The sequence below is a fragment of the Aspergillus ruber genome, assembly GCF_000600275.1.
Source record: "Aspergillus ruber CBS 135680 unplaced genomic scaffold scaffold00014, whole genome shotgun sequence".
NCBI classification, from domain to species: Eukaryota; Fungi; Ascomycota; class Eurotiomycetes; order Eurotiales; family Aspergillaceae; genus Aspergillus; species Aspergillus ruber.
The window spans coordinates 116,974-136,249 of record NW_024467310.1 but is presented as its reverse complement, the minus strand read 5'-3'; the positions used below and the strand labels follow the sequence as shown (position 1 = coordinate 136,249).

Genomic DNA, 19,276 nt, shown 5'->3' with positions numbered 1-19,276 from the left:
AGCGCTGCACCTGGAAAGAGAAAGGCGTTATCTATCCCCAACAGATTCTACTGAAAAACTGAGTTGTGGTTCCTCACATCTCCTACAAGAGCACCGTACTATCCAGTTTGTCATAGGCTAGTCAACACTGCATTCTCAAATTTGCTGAATCCAATTGCTATACCAACATTTGCAGACGCCATTAGGCTTTTAAATTTATCGAATTTAGGGAACGTCAAGTTGACTTCTGGCTCCCTACCCTCTTTTCCTCTCTGTTTTCCTTACGTTTGTCCTTCCTTCTTTTACTTTTCCTGCTTTTCTGTTCAAACCAAGAAGCGCAAGTTGCTGTTCAACAGCCATGACAGTCCAAGCAGCCCCCTGCGCCGGGGGCTACCTATATTTAGATAATAGATGTTAGTTTAGCTAAGTAGATGGCAGGCAATCCAGATCTGCCCGTCACATATCCCGCGCCGGGACCAAGGCTGTTGACCATCATTATTGCCAGTCTTTCTGTGGTTTTCTGTCTTTAGTGAACGGTAGTGTTCTCACCGACCACCGCGGAACGCAAACAACTCATCAAAATAACCGTGAAATACACCGTGGGACGCGTCCCTATTATCAGGTGTGGGAAGCACCAAGGCATGGGTTGACCTGTCTTATCCACCGATCGAAGTAAATAATGAGGGCATAGTTGAGAGCCCGCAGCATGTGAGCGTTTGGTTCCTGACAATATGAAACGCATTTTTTTTTTTTTTTTTTTGAGCGAACAAGCAGACAATATCTTCTAGATAAGCAGATCATTCTTGCAGGACCAGTTGGGTTTCCATATCAACGGTGCAGCGCCCGGATGTCGTTCATTCCAGCACGTTAGCTAGCCTAGTCGTCTGGTCAAAAAGACCGAACCATACTTCGGACACCGTTAACCAGCTTGTGCATCTCGCCTGAAAAACTGCGTGCGTCCTCTAGATGGATTTCGTGGAGACTGGCTTGAAAGACTTTTTCGTCATCAATATTCAGATCGCTATCCATGTCGCCGAGCTGACGCGAAGGAAGTCGTTGAATTTCACCATGTACAACCAGGGTACTTTCAGCCAATATGCGAACCCGCGAGTACATATGATGAATACTTAGAGAGTCAGCTATATCTGGAAAGTATACCAGTTGTGACCCCACGATCGTCCAGAAACCCGATGTATAGGCAGAGAATATATATTTATTATGGATTTGTCTAGTCTACCTACTTCTTATGCAGAGACTGGCCTTCCTTCAATTGTTTATTGGTATGGAGCTTTGACCGAAATATGTGGCATGATTGAAGTACGATGAGTATATTTGACTTGGAAGTAACGGGTTGCAATGATGTAGTCTTGATCTGCAATGCCAACGTTCATGAGTTTGAGTTGTCAGCGCACGACCACGCAGAAGAACCTGGAGTTGCCTTGGTAGAAGCAATAATATTGACGACGGATCCGTAGGTTCCGGCAACCATCAAAAAAGACCCCAAAACGATTACTAGGATACTCCAAGATGAAAGAAGTATCCATTTAAGGGTTGGCTGTTCTCTGCCATTTTTCCAGTTATCATATAACCACATGCAACCCATTGGCTGGAATGACATGAAAGTTCCAAGCAGGGCGCCGATGAGGGAAACCAGATCGGCGAAGATGGGGATACCACTGGCAATGAGATAGGAGAAAACTGTAATGGCAGAAGTACAGCCAAGCCAAGTTGCCCAATGTTTGAAAGAGTTGGCGGTTAGATGTTCAGAATTTCGCAATATGCGGACGAATATGTATTTACTTGAGAACTATAGTTGGTCAAAAAAGGAAGCCGAGATTAGCCACTCTTATCACTCACATGAAGAACGATGACCGTACTGGCCACCAGGCCAGGGAGTGCGATTCCATATGCGACCCTCTTAATCAATGTACCGGCAGATCCCAGGGCGGGGGATGCAACGTATGAGCCACAATAGTAATAAATTACAGTACCAATAGCTATGTATATTGCAGTTATGGCGGACTGGCAGATAAGTAAGGATCTTGTGTAAAGTGAAGGATTACGCATCTCTGCTGCGATAGGAAAGAACCCTGGTTTACAATCATTAGCACATGGAGTTTTGATGTTAGAATATATCATTTCCTTTAACAGAGACCAATGACTGCCCTGCTGTAGCCTCATTACCCAATGTGTTCTGGGGAAAGAAAAGATTAGGTTAGACTGACCAGGAGTACCGTCGTATGCAAAGATGATGGACGAGACCGCTGTAATTGCTTTGGTGAATGATGCATTGCCAACAAGCTTGTAGTCCGATGCCCAGTAACTGGTCTTGGACGCTGTGGAAGGCTGTTCCTGGAGACCGACTGCAATTGTGGCAATCATACCTAGTGAACCTTGAGTAAGTACTTTAAAGCAGGCGGTTACAAGTGGTTACCCACTAGCAGTAAAAACAGACCCCACTCCAACCCACGCAGTCCATTTGATTTTCCCCAAAGTGCGGAAGCTGGCCAGGCTGCATGAAGCGATTGCAGACACTGCAACGAAGACAGCAGTACATGTCCCATGAGCTGAGACTGCGGTTCAGCCCAATCGATGTGCTCAATAGCCCGGAACCAGAACAGAAAATCCAGTCTAGCATGCATGGGTTAGAATAATGCTAGATACCAGGCTCCCTTCAAGACTCACAGACGCAAACCCCAACCCCAAAGACCTCGCGGCCTACTCGACCGAACATCAGTTCTCCCGCATCGTCGATGGCGTACACCTCAGGATGCTTCAACTTGAAAGTACCGATAACGTAATTAGACCAGGTGGTTACGGCTGCAACCACCACCAGGCATATGATACCTGGGATTATTCCCAGTGAATCGAGGATTTGGGGTATAGAAAGAACACCAAGGCCAAACTGGGTCTTCATCATGAGAGCCACTGTTCCCAGCCATCCAACCTATCCATCGTTAGATATTTGAGTATAGGTTTGTTAATGAGTACCTACGTCTCGGTAATTCGGCCCTTCTTCAGTGATCTCGCCAAAGACTGCATCTTGTGCTATGGGAGGAGAATCCAGAGGTTTCGACGGCCTTCCTGCCGAACCGGCCTCTAGGCCATTGGGCTCTGACATGATGTACCTTTTTAGGAAGGAACTATGTCGTAGCGTATGACAGTCCAGGATGCGCGGATGAGAAGAAATAAGCTTGTGGTAGATATTGTGCCATGGGATAAATTTACTGACACTCCAAAGCGCCGGTGACTGGTCTTATACAGGAGTCAGGAACTCTAGTAGTGCTTAGTATTTTCCGGGGATATCGGAAAGACATACCTTTACTAAAAGTTATCGGGGGTGAGTAGTTCTCATTGAGCAGTGTGAAGCGCAAACGACATGGCGATGTACAAGACAATATCTCCCAACTCGACCATGCATCTACGTGCAATTTAAGACGGTGAGCTTTTCCCTAGGCATAAGATAGAGGTTTCAACTTGTTGTCCAAGAGCCAGTGGGTCACAGAGAATTGAGGGATCTGGGGTACTACTAGAGGATTTCGCCTTGTCCGACCACAAGGTCCGATACCCTGGATAAGCTGGGGAAGATCTCAAGTGGGACTCGCTTGGCTATCAGTACTCCAGACTCAGACCGAATGCGAATTTACTCTAGTTGGTTCGCCTCTGCCGGTGTGGAGTGAGTGAAACAGCGCGGTTCACGCTACGGCCGTCGCATCCGACAGACACCAGGTCATAATTCCTTTACATGTACAATAGAGACTACTTAATTTGAGCATGGTCAGTTATACCCGGCGTCGGGATGGGTACGAGGTACCATTTAGTACTTAGCTCGGAAAGACCTGCCTTACAGTAATCGACTTGATAGACCAACTACGTAGGCGGTTAACACTCTCGGCAAACATCATATCGCCAGTCTGCGAAATTTTTTTACTTCATTTGTCTAGCCGCTAAGAGCTTCGCGGCTCCATGCGTTTTACCCCGCTCGAGCCAACGGCCGGGTCTTTGGTAGGAAGTTTTCTTCTGGGCGCAACAAAATAGAGTCCTCATCATTTCGCAGCTCTTGCTTTTGAAACTGACCTTTCCTTGAGGCAAGATGCCCCCCAGAGAAATCTCAGAAAGACGCTTGCTAAGTGCGAGCAAGCGTGTGACCAGAGCGTACGTCCTCTAACCTCGGACACTGCACTCTATTGACACATTGAGTGAGCAAACAGTTGTAGAAGATGTCATGACCAAAAAATCAGATGCACCGGCTCACATCCATGCAGCCAGTGTAGCAAACGGAACTTGGCTTGCTGTTTCGATAACCCGTCAGAGAGGGTTCTAGTCACACGAAGGCGAGTAAAGACATCTGCTGTCATCAGTTCCCAAATCTAATTTCCCTATCAAGACAGGTACCTCAATGACCTACATGAGCGCGTGGCTACTTTACAGCATAGAGTGAACCAGCCTGCTACTTCGAAATCAACCCCTGAGCAGCTTGCCAACCTGACATGTGAGCACCGTTTCAGCGGGACGATTGCTGGCACAAAACCACTAAGACTCTCCAGGTGATAACGCAACATCATTGCTACCATCAGCGGATAACCAAGACCAAGGCCTGCGCTTTAGACATACTACCACGACGGCGTCCAGAGCCCAAGATGGGATAGAAGTCAAGGCGCCTCTGACAAATCCACTAGCTCATCACATCACAGACTGGGTTCCAGGCCCCCTGGGAAGACCAGGTAAACCCTCTAATTTATAAAGCAAAGTACTAGCTCTTTTTCTGACTATTATATTAGTGTTCATGGGCACGTCATCCAGTTGGGCCTTTGCTCGGCGAGTGTTGGGAATGACCCATGAGAATCTAACAGGATCGCCGCTGTTTCCAGATCCAGACAATCTACTCTTTGATGATCATGTCTACGATCTCAAGTGGGACGGAAACAAAGCAAACTATCCCCAGGACCTTTTTGATGTCTCGAATCTTCCAACCCCGGATTTTGCCAAATATCTCATTAGTTCGGTTAAGTTCCATTGTGGACAGCTTTTCTATCTATTTGAAGAGAGCCGTTTCATGGAGCAGCTTGAAGTTTTCCAGCACAATCCCGCGAAAGAATCTCGATCCTCACCTTTATGGTTTTGCCACTACCTTCTGCTTCTTGCATTTGGAAAAGCCTTTGTGGTTCAATCAGCGAGATCGCAGGGTCCTATTGGCGCAGAGCACTTCATCCAGGCTATGCAATGCATGCCAGACTTTAGTTTCTTCAATGATGATCCAATTGAGAAGATACAGGTCATGTGCTGTGCTGCACTATACCTACACTCCATCCACAGCCGTGGCCCGGCCTATCGTATGGTAAGAGTGAAGTTGCACTGTGCTTATTGACTTCAACGCTGATAAGCTTAGATTGGTAGTGCTCTTCGCTTAGCCCTAGAACATGGCATGTATACAGGGATGCATGGGATATGTCTTGATGAAGACTATGTGCAGCGAAGCAGCCTCGTGTGGTGGACTGTCTACGTCCTTGAACGTCGGATGTCGTCTCTTCTAGGGGTGCCAATGGCAATTTCCGAAGAGAGTATAAGTGCTTCATTTCCTTCGATTTCCAGGCCTATCCAAGGTTCGAATGTCCTGGAGATGCAAGTTGTGTTATGTCAAATACTGGCCAAAGTGGACTTGAGTGAGTTCTCACTACTGTTGGCGCTCTAATTTGCTAAATGAAGGTTAGCTGTATATGGCAGCGAAGGAAGGCTTGATAGTCGCTATCTCAGCGCTACTCAATCTGTCCTCCGAGACATTGCCAAGGTCACCGAAAAATTGAATAGCTCCTTTGACTTATATACCAAGGGTTCCACGGGTGGCACTTCGCGAGTATCGGCACATTTACATATCCTCGAGCATCAGGTATGACATCTTTGAACCAATTTCTATGAAACAGTGCTTACAGGTCTATCTAGTGTATTATTCTCACGACAAGGCCACTTTTGTATATATTTCTCCAATCCAAGTTGGGCCAGTCCGACCCTGCGTTAATGCACTGGCTTCAAGCTGGGACTGTGAAGGCTCTCCTTCATATATGCGTGGAATCGGCCCAACAAATTCTAAGAATTCTGTCAAACTTACTAGAACAAGGAATCTTGGGTAGGCCGTCTGCATGTTATATATGAGACCTTATATACTGACGCGAGTTATCTGAGAAACCTTTGTGCCCTTCGACATGGACGCGGCATCTACATCAACAATCTCACTTTTGCTGGCGGCTGCAATTGATCCATCTCTACTGCGAGATCATTCACCCTGGTCACAGCGTGCGTACGCCATTTTAGGCGAAATGAGCATTCGCGGTAACCTTTCCGCCAGATTGATTCGGTCAGAGTTGAAGCAATTGGATGATGAACTCACACAGTTGGCGATGAAAGAAAATGCGACGGCGGTGTTATCCGCAAGCACTCATCGTGGATCGAGAGAGGGGAACAGCCCTACAGTCCTTGTTCCTCCCGTCGCATTGGGTGAGCATAGCCACTCACTGGAGCTGAATTTTGCAGAAAGTTTTGGGCAACATTACGAGTTCAGCCCAAGTCAGTTGATGGAGCTGGCAAACTCCTTAGATCTTAATAGTCTGGCTTGGCCGCTTCCTTGCATCCAAGGATGAATTTCCAGGCTTGGATATCTGACTTTCCTGTCAATGTAACGAATGTCAGAAATTGACTAGGACATCCCCCATCCTTCTCATTTAATTCCCTTTTTTCTCTTTTCTCTTTCTGCTTCGCATTGGACCAAACAAGAAATGAGAAATTGTAGGTGCTGTGTTAGAAATTATAGAAAACAGCATCTATTCAGTTGCATTCATAGTCACCATGATTGTCACCCTTCATTGTATAACATCCAATGCGCTGACCTGGTCGTCGCTAGCGTCGTTCGCCTTAGTTTCTAATCCTCAATGGTCTAGTTGCCGTAATGTGGTCCACTACCCCTCATTTTCAGCCTGCGGCACTATCCTGATATCTCAACTTTGGTCGTTGGGAATGGGACTGGAGGGTGTCTGCATTTGATCCGACTACTGTAGCCTGGTAGAACTACGGATGATGCTATGCTACAGTACTTGAGTCCCTGTAATATCCAATCAAACAACGGGATCGGGTGAAAAGGCCGTAGCGTCATTTCCTTGACTGATTTGATTACGTGCGTCCTCACGTAATTCTGTGGCCCCGTTTTTTGGTAATTGGGATTTTTGTTGGGTGGCCTTGAATGTGTGATTGGAGAGCATCCCCGGGAGCCTACCAGGGCAAAACAACTTTCAGGGCCCGGTACAAGCAGAGGGCCGACTCAGAGGTTATAACCTGAAAGCTCGATTTGAAGGGATATACAATGGAGGTGACAGTAGTCAAGGTCTTGGAAGGCCAAGACCCGACCATCTTACGCAGCCAGCCACTTATCTTCTGGCCCTGCTTAACCTAACTGGACATGAAGTGGAAACGCGCAGACGGGGTCAGGCTCTGGTGCGGATGTGGCTTGGGGATTGGGACCGGCACCGGCACCTGTTACCGAGCATGCGGGGACTAATTTGTCGGCCTGGGGGCCGGGGAAGATGTGATCTAACTGGGCTACCTTGAATCGGACGCTCGAGTAACGGGGTAGAGCTCATCGTCTCTTCAATGTCCGATACCGTAGGCTACACACCAGGCGGTTCGTCTGATGCTATCACTGAAGAGGGGTAAACTTCCATAAGACTCAAGGAATATATATATATATATGCCTTCTGACGACCTTCATCTGCCAGTCACTCAACTCTCAGTGTTTCAACTCTTTTCTTTTCAATTTTACTTGTCCATTACCCAAGAAACAACCATGGAACGGTTTGACATTGCAGTTGTTGGCCTTGGTGCCCTTGGAAGCGCAGCAGCATACCAAGCAGCCATCAAAGGTTCTAAAGTCATTGGCTTCGAACAATTCGAGTTCGGTCACGTACGCGGAGCATCACATGACACTTCACGGATTATCAGGACCTCATACGGCTCCCCTGAGTTTGTTTCACTCGCAAGATCGGCGTACAAAGACTGGGCAGACTTGGAAAAGCGATCTGGTCTACAGCTGCTGAACATAACCGGCGGCGTTGTATTCCTTCCCAGGGGAGGGCCAACTCCCTCCAGCGACTTTACAAAAAGCTTAGACGCCAATGGTGTTCCTTACGAGCTTCTTGATTCAAAGGAAGTCAATCGACGCTGGCCCGGGTTCAAGATTCCCGATGAAATTGATGCCGTGTACACGGCAGATACTGGTATCGCTCATGCCTCCAAATCGGTCACTACTATGCAATACCAAGCTCGCGCCAATGGGGCTGTCTTGAGAGAGAAGACTCGAGTGGACAGAGTGACCCCGGATGGCGACTGCGTGGTCATCGAAACGTCCAATGGTCGAGTCCGAGCTGGCAAAGTGATCCTTGCGGCCGACGCCTGGATAAACAAGCTTCTTGGACCTCTTGGTGCTGAGATCCCGCTGTCAGTCATGCAGGAGCAAATCACCTACTTCAAGCCGACAGACTCAGCTCGTTTCGACTCTGAGCGGTTCCCCGTGTGGATATGGGGCGGCGAGAAATGGTTCTATGGATTTCCGACCTATGGGGAGCCAACCATCAAGGCAGGCCAGGATGCCCAACAGAATATTATGGCCCCCGACCATCGTACATTTGTTCACTCGCCGGAGCTGCTCAAGACGCTGACGGGTTTCATGGACACTATCATACCCGACCATGGTCAGGCCCTGCGTACAGTAACCTGTCAGTACGCCATCACGCCGGATCGCCAGTTTATCATAGGATCATTGGAAAAGCACCCAGACATTATTATAGCTCTGGGTAATGGACACGCATTCAAGTTCGCTCCTGCTATCGGTCGAGTGGTGGCAGAGCTCGCAATTGACGGGGAGACGAGTGATGATATCTCCAAATTTCCCGTGCCGAGTCCAGCCGGCTCTAGCAAACTATAATTGAATGGTAGTGTATGATCCAGGTCTGTGAAGCGGATGGCTGATATGTCAGGAGACACCCTTCAGGGCAGCCCCGAGATTATGATAGCTAGGTAGATAGTAACGCATATGTTTCCCCACACCTTCCATCAATATAGCAGTCAAGCTTCTTTTATTTCACCCCTCTGACAGTATATTATCCACAGCTCTACTTCCAACTCGACAATGCGCTTCATTCATTGGAAACAAGCAGCGCCCATACTATACACCTGATATTCTTATTGCGTCGTAACGTAAATCGAGTGATCTGGTCTGTTGCCCTGGTGGACGGCTGTATACTCGTTCGTTCCTTCAAGTTGCTTGACGCTCACTATTCAATATGCGGCATACATACTTAATTTTCTGAGCAGCCTGAATCCAACCAAAAGAGGATGTTCAAAATGAGCTATATTCCCTGCTGCCTAGTTTTTTTTTTTTTTTTCTTGGTACATACCAAGAGCTCTACAACCCTAATTTTGGATCTCATTGTGCTGGTGAAAACGATCCTCCCTTCATAGGAACAGAAATTACCTAAGTATTTTTACAATGGGGCAATAGAATGTTTGAGGAGGGAGATAATAGTATTAGTTATTTAACACTAGAATATAGGCAGGACATACGATAATTTACTGCTCGTCAACGTCGGGACTTACCCAAAGGAAGGCCTCATCATGAAACAAATAAATACAAGAGATTCCGGTATATATTTTCAGTTCTGATCGCCGTTGGCAGGGAGAGCATTTTCTCCATGATTTAACTGGGTATGCTGACAAGCTGACCATGGCAAAGAACGGGTCAGGCTTAGCAAGGTGAATTGTAAAAATGATCTGGTCATTATTAGCTTGTCTGGATGCTAAGAGGGAGGACTGGACTGGACTCACTTATCAGGAACTACATGGCGCTGTTTCACGCTGGACTGTTCGCTCACTCCCCTTGCTCGGGATATTTGGGCCCTTCCTAACCCTCCTTCTTTGTCCTATCGATAGTTGATACAGTGACAAGGGTCGGGGTATCAACAGCAAATGAAAAATCAAGCTCCCCAACGAGCTCTCTCACCAGCCTGCTCAAGAAAGAGAAAAGGGTGTCAGTCATACAAGTATACTTGTAGCGATGCAACAGGTCTACTTACTGCGTGAGCCGATTTACATCACGAATCAAATACCAGTTAACGGTATGGATCAAAGCTGCGGCCGCAAACCCTTCTTCCGTGGGTACATCCCTAGTCAAAAGCTCGTTCAGATTCGGGATTTCCAACTCCCTCATCTGCGGCGGCAGCGGATGGACCCGGCTCAGTGCAGAATGCAAAATGATCATTCTCGTCGTAACACCCCCGGGAGTAAGGTGTGCTTGAGCTGTATCGTTCTGGTCGGCGGCCCACCAGGTAGGAGTCCGTTCAAGCGCCAGAGACACATAGCCCGAGAGGGTCAGGTAGCTGCTGACGCGCTCGAGAATGGCGAGGATTTCGCCGTATGTTTTCTTGGGGAAACGACCGCCGAGGGAGAACTCCCAGTCGAGGAAGCTGTAATATGTTTTTGCACTGGTGCTCATGGTTTGATATTTGCGGAAAATGCGGCGGCGCGCGGTTTGGAGGTGGAAGCCGGGGCTGGTTTTGTCATTCAGGTCGCCCGAGGTGCCGTGGAGTCTCGCGAGGATCGTTTGTTGGGTGGATTGGCTGAAATTCGCTAGAATGTACATGGATTTGGCCACTTCTTCGCGGAGTTCAGAATGTTCGGATAGGGGATATGGAAAGAGTGTCCAGAAGTACGCGACAACGACGCCGAGCGCGACGATGGCAAGTCGGTAGGGGAAGATGATGTATGGTGCGTAGACGGCTTGTCCGGATTTAGAAACTATTTCTGCTCCTAGCTGACGGACTTGGAGTTCATTTGCTATCATCACGATGGCGGTAATGAGGGCAACGAACCATACGCTGAAGAATTTAGGGAATTTGATCACTAGAAAATTAGTTTTGAGGACAATCTTGCCGTATGGGTACGACTTACTGAAAAATCCTATGACAGTAAACCACAGCCAGACGAAGACCAAAATACCAGGGGTCTTTTGGTCGACAATGTACCAAATGATGTAGCTCGCTATCATAGAGGCAATAGTACCAAGTATACGACACAGTAAAAGGAAGGTTGACGATCCAGCAGTGCGGCCCATAGAAAGCACAATGGCAAACAATGCCCAGAGAAATCGCTGTCTAGAATAGAAACTCTGCGAATCACGAAGGAACGCCATAATGCTTATGGTCATAACGGCACAGACACCTCGAAGCCCGTATGCTGCATGATTGGTGCGAAAGACGGCGTTAATCTTGCGAATCTTGTCTCCAAAGGACTCCATGAGGTTGGCAGGCGGGAGATGGTCAGGATCCTTTCGATCGTAGAATGTGGAACCAAGTTCGACGTTTGTTTGAGGATCCATACTTTGGTAAGTACTACCTGGTCGGGTACCTGCAATGTGGACCAATACTTTGAGCCAATATCTAAGGTGTCTAAGCCGCGGAATAAGTAGACGCTTCGGGTGTGCATGGCACTCCTCGGTAAAAAGAAGGAGTTTGAGGAATTCGTCTCCTAGTAATGAAAGGAGAGTATGTGACTGTGATAATTAGCTAATGCTGTGGGCGCACACCCGTTTTCCACCACTTACATGGAGCAATAAAAAATAGCGTAGGGTGTTAGGATGTGCTTCTGAAGTAACTTGGCTCAGGTCTTCAACCTGTGGTCTGTGTCGGATGTAATAGTCAAGCAGCTTTTCTCCATCCGTGCCATACGTATCTTGTCCTAGAACACAACACTTGTCGAAGACGTCTCGATATGATTCGAGGAAACTGGCTTCTCCAGGTTTCATTGGAAACTTCTGGCTCTCCTCGTCAGTCTTTCTCGCATGAACTCTGCCAAACAAGGAACGCTCCTTTGTCAACTCCAGTCGAAGTTTGGCGTGCTCCACTCCTTCAATTATAGCCTCTGATATTCTGTAAGATTGTTCATGCATTTCCCCCTCAAGGCGATGCCAGTATTCTTCGCTCTCCGCATTATGGCCTGCCTCAGCATTGCTATTCACCCCTCCGGTGTCGTTAGACGAATTATATTCCTTATCAACTGCCAGCTGCAGCATGTTTGCAGCTGAGCCTAGCCCAGATGCCGGGGCGATAAGGTCTACCAACATCGAGGCAATATGCTCGAGTTGCTGGTGGTCAAGGCGGTCCCAGGACATCTCACGCTCGGCATACTCGACATCACCACGAGCCTTGACGATGCTATTAATGAAAAGCTGTAGCGCGTTCTGGAGTTGATGGACAGAGTTGTTTCTTTCATCTTCTCCTTCGGCAGATATTCTCCTTGATCGGAAGTCTTCTATGCATCTTTTCTGAGCCTGCATAATAGCAACTAATCCGTCAAGACAGGCTCTCATATCCTTCCTGAAAACTCCTCTGCAGCTTTGCGGGAATACAACGAGAGCATTGACGAATCCCACGGCCTGCCCCACCAGAAAAACCTCAAAGACAGTGCTAGTCTGAGCAATGATTTCCTGCATACTAGAAGCTTGAGCAACGGTTGGTAGCGTAACGACTGCAAAGATGCCAGCCCAGGTGCACTGTATGGCCCAGGTAGGAAAAGTTGACTTCAGCGTGAAAACACACCATGTCCAAAACATTAAGAAGATAGCGGCGATAGCTTCAGCTGACGAGTTGTAAGCCTTCAGCTCCTCGGGGCCATTAGTAGTGTGTTTTCTGGCTTGCAAGCCAGACCAGCCGCCAAGGAGCACCCAGCAGTATGACACGGTAACTACAAACGCGAGTTGAAAATTGTACTCAATCAGCCTTGCCCGAGGAAGAGTCGGCAGAACACAGGTGGACATGATTGCGGCTAAATAGGCCTGGGTCTGAAAGAGATTGATCCATGCGTTTGACTGAATGGCACATAAAAGGATAGTGGGTGGTATCGATGATTTGATAGCCATCATAATAGTGTGCCGGTCCAAAGTGAGTTGGGCCAAGACCGACTTGAGCTGCAGGCGTCTCGTAGTTGCTTGGAAGGCATGTCCCAGAGGTTTAGGCAAGGATCCCGACCTTGACGATGGCGTTCGGTCCGGGAGAGGTCCATCATTATGACTGCCGGAGCGCATTGACGATGTCTCGATTGCCATAGTTGTTGATCCTCCCATAGAAGGGAGAATCCGAAATGAACTAAGATACCGTAGTTATCTAGCTTTGGTATCTTCTTTACACATCACTAGAGATTACGCGAATTTTTCAGCTTGGTTCTGTTCAGATCAATTTTTTCAACCCGTTCTCGGCGGTCTAAGTGGATCCTTTTATAATCATCGTGAGATCGTTAGCATATTACCAGAGTATCTGCGATATTGGAAAGATGCCCCCCCCGTAGCTCATGCTCGGTATTTTAACGACTAGGCGACATATTATGCCCACCACGAGAGAATAGGCTGAACCCGGGAATACTAGTAGACTTAAGAATCAAATCAATGAGGTCAACTTAAGATTGACTAATGATGACTTATTGCGGTCGGCCGAAATTGTGGGTCTTCTCGATAAGTAGAGCCGATGAAATCGAAGCCAGTTATACTTAGTCCAAGTTGGTTCCCTTCCTCAGTGTAAGCGCTACCATGTCGCCTATGCTGTCTCGAGTCGATTTCTGGCGAGGTAACCCAGGGCGAGATACCTACGCCGAATTGCTCGGTTCCTTTTTCCGGCCGCATCGGTGACAATCAAGGGCTCTCAGAATAAAGCAATTGCACAGATCAAGAGATATCGAAGAAACATCCTGATGCGGCTCCGTTTGGTCCCATTCAGTGATATTTTATCTTTGAAGGGGTTCCTCCGGGTGGCGATATGGTGGACTAGAGTAGATCAGTACCTGTTGCTGAGTTAAGCCCCGTTGTACCTGGCATAACCGGGACTACGATTGTGGTTTTCACGCTTCCTTTATTCGTATTTGCCATGGGTCTTGCTTCGGGGGCACATCTCAATCCGGCCCTCAATATAGCTTCGTTCTTCGGTCGATTGACGACGCTAACGAGATGCATTCTATGATTTCAGTTTAGACCCTTGAGTCAACTGGCTAGTGCTAAGCGTATTCAGGTAGTGTAGACACTGCTAGTCGGCCATGGGTGATAGCTGCAATTTTGAATCCGTTAGTGCTGGATAAGGTCTAAATGCATTAGCATCATTACGCGTTAGCATGGCTCAGAGATGATGTAGCTATGAGATGATTGGTTACAACCATATGCTCACAAAACACCCTCTTCTGATATATTGATTAATCCATCACCAATCCGTCCACGATGCCTCCAGCGTATAAACGCCTCAACAAAGACGACTGCGTCTTCCTATTCGTTGACCACCAGGTAAGCTACCTATTGTCTCTGGACCAACATAGCTTGGTGATTGACCTCAAGAAAGACTGGCCTCATCCAGCTAGTCCGCGATTTCGAGCCGAATGAATTCAAAACCAATGTTTCAGGGCTCGTCAAAGTGGCCGACTATTTCAGGGTCCCATCGATTCTAACCAGCTCGTTCGAGACAGGCCCGAACGGTCCGCTTGTCAAGGAGCTTTACGATGGGCTTCCTAACGCGACTGTGGTCCCACGCCCGGGCCAAATCAACGCCATGGATAACGAGGACTTTGCGCAGGCTGTGAAGAAGATGGGTAAGAAGCAGATTGTCATTAGGTATCTAAGCCCTGAAAAGCATTTCAAGACCTAGCCTAACATGTTGGATTGCAGTGGTGTCTTGACTGAAATCTGTGTTGCTTTTCCTGCTCTCAGCTTGATTGAGGAAGGATACGACGTCTTCGTCGTTACCGACGCCTCGGGTACGTTTGCGGAACATACGAGGGAGGCGGCCCATAAACGGATGGCCCAGGCAGGCTGCCAGTTGCTTAATTGGGCGGCTGTTGCTGCGGAGCTCCATAGGGACTGGCGCAACGATGTTGCGGGTTTCGGTGAGATTTGGCGCGATCACGTCCCTGGGTATTGGTGCTTGATGCAGAGTTATGAATCTGTGAGCAAGAATGCAAATCAGTAGATAGCCCCGTTCGGGCTGCGGTTGGCAACCCGTGCACCTGATCTCTGGCATTAGAAATGAATGTTATTGCCTATCATATTGAAGACTCATGGCCACATCTCTGATATCCTGACGGACTTCTTCGACTTCAGCTAAAGCACCGGGTCGATTCTCCAGGGAGTTATGAGTCACTCCCACCAGCTAAAGCGGCTGGAAGACATCCAAGCTAAAGAAATCGTAGATCACACTGGCATTCCCAGCAAGGTTCATTTCAACACCTGCCAGCTGTTAAATGTCGCTTCTAGACTTCGTTTCTTTTGCGTCCCCAGAACTGCCATTTGCCATTTTCAGGATGGGCCCCGTTCTCAATAACCGCGATAATCAGGTTCTAATAGATAATAACGAGTGGTATTCCCATCTAAACTAGATGGACAAAAGACGAGAATGTCGAATCTGGAGGGGAGAAAAGAAGAAGCCGTTGTCATAAAGGAGTGCAGGTTTACATGTATCGTCGATGCCAAATCCGAATCAGGTGATGGCTGTGGATGAAGTACATATATCAGTTACATAAAACCGCGTGTTTATAGTATGCCGACTGCTTCCCTTTCAGGATAAGATGAAGCTATACAAAGTTGTCGGCGGAAACGTGCACGTGACTCACCGCGAAAAGCGGGTCCGGGTCTGGCGTAAAAAAAAAAAAAAAAGAACATCGACCAAGCCGACCTCGAGCTTTGGCATCGCCGCTATTTCTCGACCTCAATCCCTCTTATTTATTCCGTTGTTGATTAGAATGTTTGCCTAAGCGATTTGGCTCTCTATATTGAGCCGGGTTAGACTGTTTTTCAAACGTTCTGTCTTTTCTCTTCGTTTTCAAGGCAAGAAAAAATCTCGTGACGATTTTCGCGGACTTCGATACATTCGATACATCTCACAATATAAACCATCACCATGGATATCCACCGCTGTCGCTTCGTTCCCTTCAACCCCCAGGCGATTAATGCGCTCGCATTTTCTCACCCTCCATCCGCCGGCGTTGCCGGACGAGGTGTCCCTACCCTCCGACTCGCGGTTGGTCGCGCAAATGGCGACATCGAGATCTGGAACCCCCTACGCGGCGCCTGGTTCCAAGAGACAGTCTTACGTGGAGGAAAAGACCGGAGCATTGAAGGGCTCACGTGGACGCTCGACCCTCCCGAAGAAGGACCAGACGGCGTCAAGTTTCCCGGCCGCCTGCGCCTGTTCAGTATCGGATACTCGACGGCTGTGACTGAGTGGGATATCGAGCAGGGTCGCCCGATGCGGCATTCGAGTGGAAACTACGGTGAAATCTGGTGCTTGGCGGCGCAGCCCAGGTGGCAGGCGACGCAGCGAGGCAAGGATGGGAAGTTACTGCCTCCGGCGGAGGGAGAATATACGGGACAGCACCTTGCAGCGGGCTGTGCAGACGGATCGATTGTGATCTTGTCGACTGCCGATAATGATCTGAAATTCCTGCGGCTGATGCGGCCGTCCACTAAGAGAGCGAGAGTCCTCAGTGTTACGTTCCAGAATCGCAATACCATCGTGGCTGGCTACGCTGATAGTTCGATCCGTCTGTTTGACATTCGGAATGGTCAGCTTCTGAGAACAATCTCGCTGGGTAAGGGCCCAGCGGGTGGTCCGAAGGAATTGTTGGTTTGGTCCGTCAAGTGCCTTCCCGACGGTACCATCGTTTCCGGTGACTCTGCTGGTGAAATCCGCTTCTGGGATGCAAAGAACTACTCTCTCATTCAACGGGTCCAGGGCCATATGGCGGATGTGCTGGATGTCGCCGTGGGTGCAAATGGCGACACAGTTGTCAGCGGAGGCGCTGACCAACGCACCGTTGTCTACAAGAAGAAGGAAGGAGAAAAGGGCGACAAGAAAGCCCGTTGGGCCGAGGTGATGCACCGAAGATACCATACCCACGATGTCAAGACTTTTGCGGTCTACGAGACAAAGGAGATCAGTTTCATCGTGTCTGGAGGTATGTCCTGATGCTCTGTCCCAATTACTACTCAAGTCTAAGTTTTCGGTTATTATAGGCCCGGATGCTACGCCAGTTGTTTTGCCCCTACGCGAGTTCGGTAAAGAGCACCACAGAAAGCTATCGAATCTTCCTCAAATCCCTCAGCTTGCTTCTTCTCCTTCGTCTCGGCTGGTCATGAGCTTCTGGGATAGAGAGATCAGCATCTGGCGCGTGTCGCGTGGTCCTACATCTTCATTTGAGAACGTCGATGGACAGAGGCATCGACTCGTCGGAAAGGTGTTGGTTCAGGTAAGGGTTGGACAAATAATGAGGCGAACGATGGTTCTAACGATATAACAGGGCGAGGAAAACATCACTTCAGCTATGCTCTCCTCCGACGGAAAGATCCTCGTTGTTGCTACGATTTCCGACGTCAAAGTCTTCTCCGTCAGACGGCGCAAGGGCGACGAAAGAGGAGCTCTACGTATACAAAAGCTGGATGTTCCCGCCGCCTTCTCCGACGACGGAGCCCGAGTCGTGGCTGTTTCCCCTGACAGCCGATGGATCTCTGTGGTCCGCCCCAACAGCGATATCTACCTTGCAAGACTCAAACCTGCGTCCTCCCCACAAGAAAAGCCTCAATTTCTGCCTCAACTCACGAAACTCAACCGCGCTGCGCGACACATCCGACACGAGAAAACGTCTCACGGAACCCTGGGCGAGTTCGAGCGGACAATTCGATGCGTCGTATTCTCGGACAATAGCAACATATTGGCCGTTGGTGACTTGGCTGGATGCATTGATAGCTGGGTGTTGGAACAGACGACAGAGTCAAGACCCGCGTCCAAGACCAACGGGGCTGCAGAGTCGGACGACGAATCGTCAGATGATGAGGATGAGCAGCCCGTCATCGAAGGCGAGCGATGGCGTCTCGCTGCTGCAGAGTCGCCCATCCCTCGTCTCAAGGGAGGAGTGGTTCTGATGTCGTTCCGTCATCAGAGAAAGGCAGACGACAAGATTTTGACGAACGGCACGAACGACGATGCACAATCTACGACAGAAAACCGGTTGATGGCACTTACAAGTGAGCATCAATTGGTGGAGTTCGAAGCTCTCGATGGCAAACTCTCAGAGTGGTCCCGGAGAAACCCCAAGGCGTATCTCCCCGCAGAGTTCAAGGGTGTCAAGGACCGTGCCATGGGCTGCTTATGGGATCTGTCAGAAGGCCGCGAACGACTCTGGCTATACGGCTCCTCATGGCTGTGGATGTTTGACCTGAAGCACGACTTCCCTTCTCCGGAGGAATTCGAAGCCTCCGATCAAGCCCAAAGCCAAGCAGCCAAGGCCACCTCGGCGCAAAAGCGCAAGCGCCAGGCACAAGAGGATGGCGAGAACGACCGCAAGAAACCCAACACCGGTGCTGGTGATCGGATACCCCTGGCCCAGGCAGACATCTACTTCGACCCCAAGTATCGCAAGGTCGTTGGAGCCGACGAGTCGCAGGGCGAGTGGATCTCGATGGACAAGGAGCTCCCGCACGGCGCAGATGGCGAGGACGAGGATGCTTACGATCACGACGAGGCATACGCGGCCAGCAACGACGCGGGCCTGGCTCGACTTCGACGAGAGGGCAACATGGGAGACCATGCTGTTACAACACCCAAAAAGGGTAAACAGGATAAACGGTTCCCCGCTATTAATGGACTGGTTGCAGACACGCCAACGGCAACGCCACGCAAGGCCGGAGTTCAAGAGCTCGAAACACCCGCCGCGCAAAAACTTGCCAATCGCATTACCCAGGCTCCGCGCCGGTGGTGGCATACCTACAAGTACCGTGATATCTTGGGTATCGTGCCACTGGCCGATGAGGCCGAGGAGGAGAGCAAGAAAGATGGCAGTCTTGAGGTTGCCGTTATTGAACGGCCGACGTGGGATATTGAGCTGCCTGGTCGTTATGTGCGGGATTACTCATAAGGGGTGAATGGAAAATATTAGATCGGGTAATTATTTTGGATGGAAGTATATCTAGCAAGGTCCAACACCACCACTTTCTAATTCTTGTTCGAGCATCCTTTTGCACCAAAAATCTGATTTGTACATACGGCGAATAGAATTGGATCAGGTGACACGGCAAATTCAGCCTCGTCGCACTTTTGACTTCCTTTCTTCTCATTTTCTCGTATCGTGTCAGGAAGGCTATGTATAGTCGACGACTAATCTGCTGTCTTGGATGGATTCAATGGCTATCATAAAAGGCTGCGAATAGTGCATTACTAGCTGAGTTGACACTATT

At 48.9% G+C, this 19,276-nt stretch overlaps 6 protein-coding genes across 6 annotated transcripts; 4 read left to right on the top strand and 2 right to left on the bottom strand.

Moving 5' to 3' along the window:
* Positions 1-1,179: 1,179 nt before the first annotated feature.
* On the bottom strand, positions 1,180-3,100 carry EURHEDRAFT_531051 (uncharacterized protein; the record flags this gene model as incomplete). Its single annotated transcript, XM_040787175.1, has 7 exons — positions 1,180-1,786; positions 1,837-2,069; positions 2,205-2,363; positions 2,418-2,513; positions 2,554-2,610; positions 2,665-2,926; positions 2,975-3,100. 7 exons carry the CDS (start codon positions 3,098-3,100, stop codon positions 1,367-1,369), a joined length of 1,353 nt encoding a protein of 450 aa, XP_040638501.1. The 3' UTR covers positions 1,180-1,366.
* A 972-nt stretch (positions 3,101-4,072) lies between these two features.
* On the top strand, positions 4,073-6,614 carry EURHEDRAFT_456898 (fungal specific transcription factor domain-containing protein; the record flags this gene model as incomplete). Its single annotated transcript, XM_040784385.1, has 8 exons — positions 4,073-4,134; positions 4,371-4,471; positions 4,527-4,703; positions 4,761-5,317; positions 5,369-5,642; positions 5,691-5,866; positions 5,920-6,103; positions 6,160-6,614. The coding sequence occupies 8 exons, from the start codon at positions 4,073-4,075 to the stop codon at positions 6,612-6,614; spliced, it is 1,986 nt and encodes a 661-aa protein (XP_040638500.1).
* Positions 6,615-7,747: 1,133 nt separating this feature from the next.
* EURHEDRAFT_412631 (putative sarcosine oxidase) lies at positions 7,748-9,066 on the top strand. The gene has a single exon (XM_040781951.1). The coding sequence runs from the start codon at positions 7,811-7,813 to the stop codon at positions 8,945-8,947; it is 1,137 nt and encodes a 378-aa protein (XP_040638499.1). The 5' UTR covers positions 7,748-7,810; the 3' UTR covers positions 8,948-9,066.
* A 469-nt stretch (positions 9,067-9,535) lies between these two features.
* Positions 9,536-13,446, bottom strand: EURHEDRAFT_479275 (uncharacterized protein). The gene is made up of 5 exons (XM_040785467.1): positions 11,621-13,446; positions 10,969-11,569; positions 10,095-10,920; positions 9,847-10,025; positions 9,536-9,792 (listed from the first exon to the last, which is right to left on the bottom strand). The coding sequence occupies exons 1-4, from the start codon at positions 13,136-13,138 to the stop codon at positions 9,923-9,925; spliced, it is 3,048 nt and encodes a 1,015-aa protein (XP_040638498.1). The 5' UTR covers positions 13,139-13,446; the 3' UTR covers positions 9,536-9,792; positions 9,847-9,922.
* An 829-nt stretch (positions 13,447-14,275) lies between these two features.
* On the top strand, positions 14,276-15,017 carry EURHEDRAFT_515571 (putative isochorismatase family hydrolase; the record flags this gene model as incomplete). The annotated part of the gene is made up of 3 exons (XM_040786395.1): positions 14,276-14,338; positions 14,394-14,662; positions 14,717-15,017. The coding sequence occupies 3 exons, from the start codon at positions 14,276-14,278 to the stop codon at positions 15,015-15,017; spliced, it is 633 nt and encodes a 210-aa protein (XP_040638497.1).
* A 927-nt stretch (positions 15,018-15,944) lies between these two features.
* ura7 (small subunit rRNA maturation protein UTP4) lies at positions 15,945-18,957 on the top strand (the record flags this gene model as incomplete). The annotated part of the gene is made up of 3 exons (XM_040784393.1): positions 15,945-17,001; positions 17,060-17,292; positions 17,344-18,957. The coding sequence occupies 3 exons, from the start codon at positions 15,945-15,947 to the stop codon at positions 18,955-18,957; spliced, it is 2,904 nt and encodes a 967-aa protein (XP_040638496.1).
* Positions 18,958-19,276: the final 319 nt, after the last annotated feature.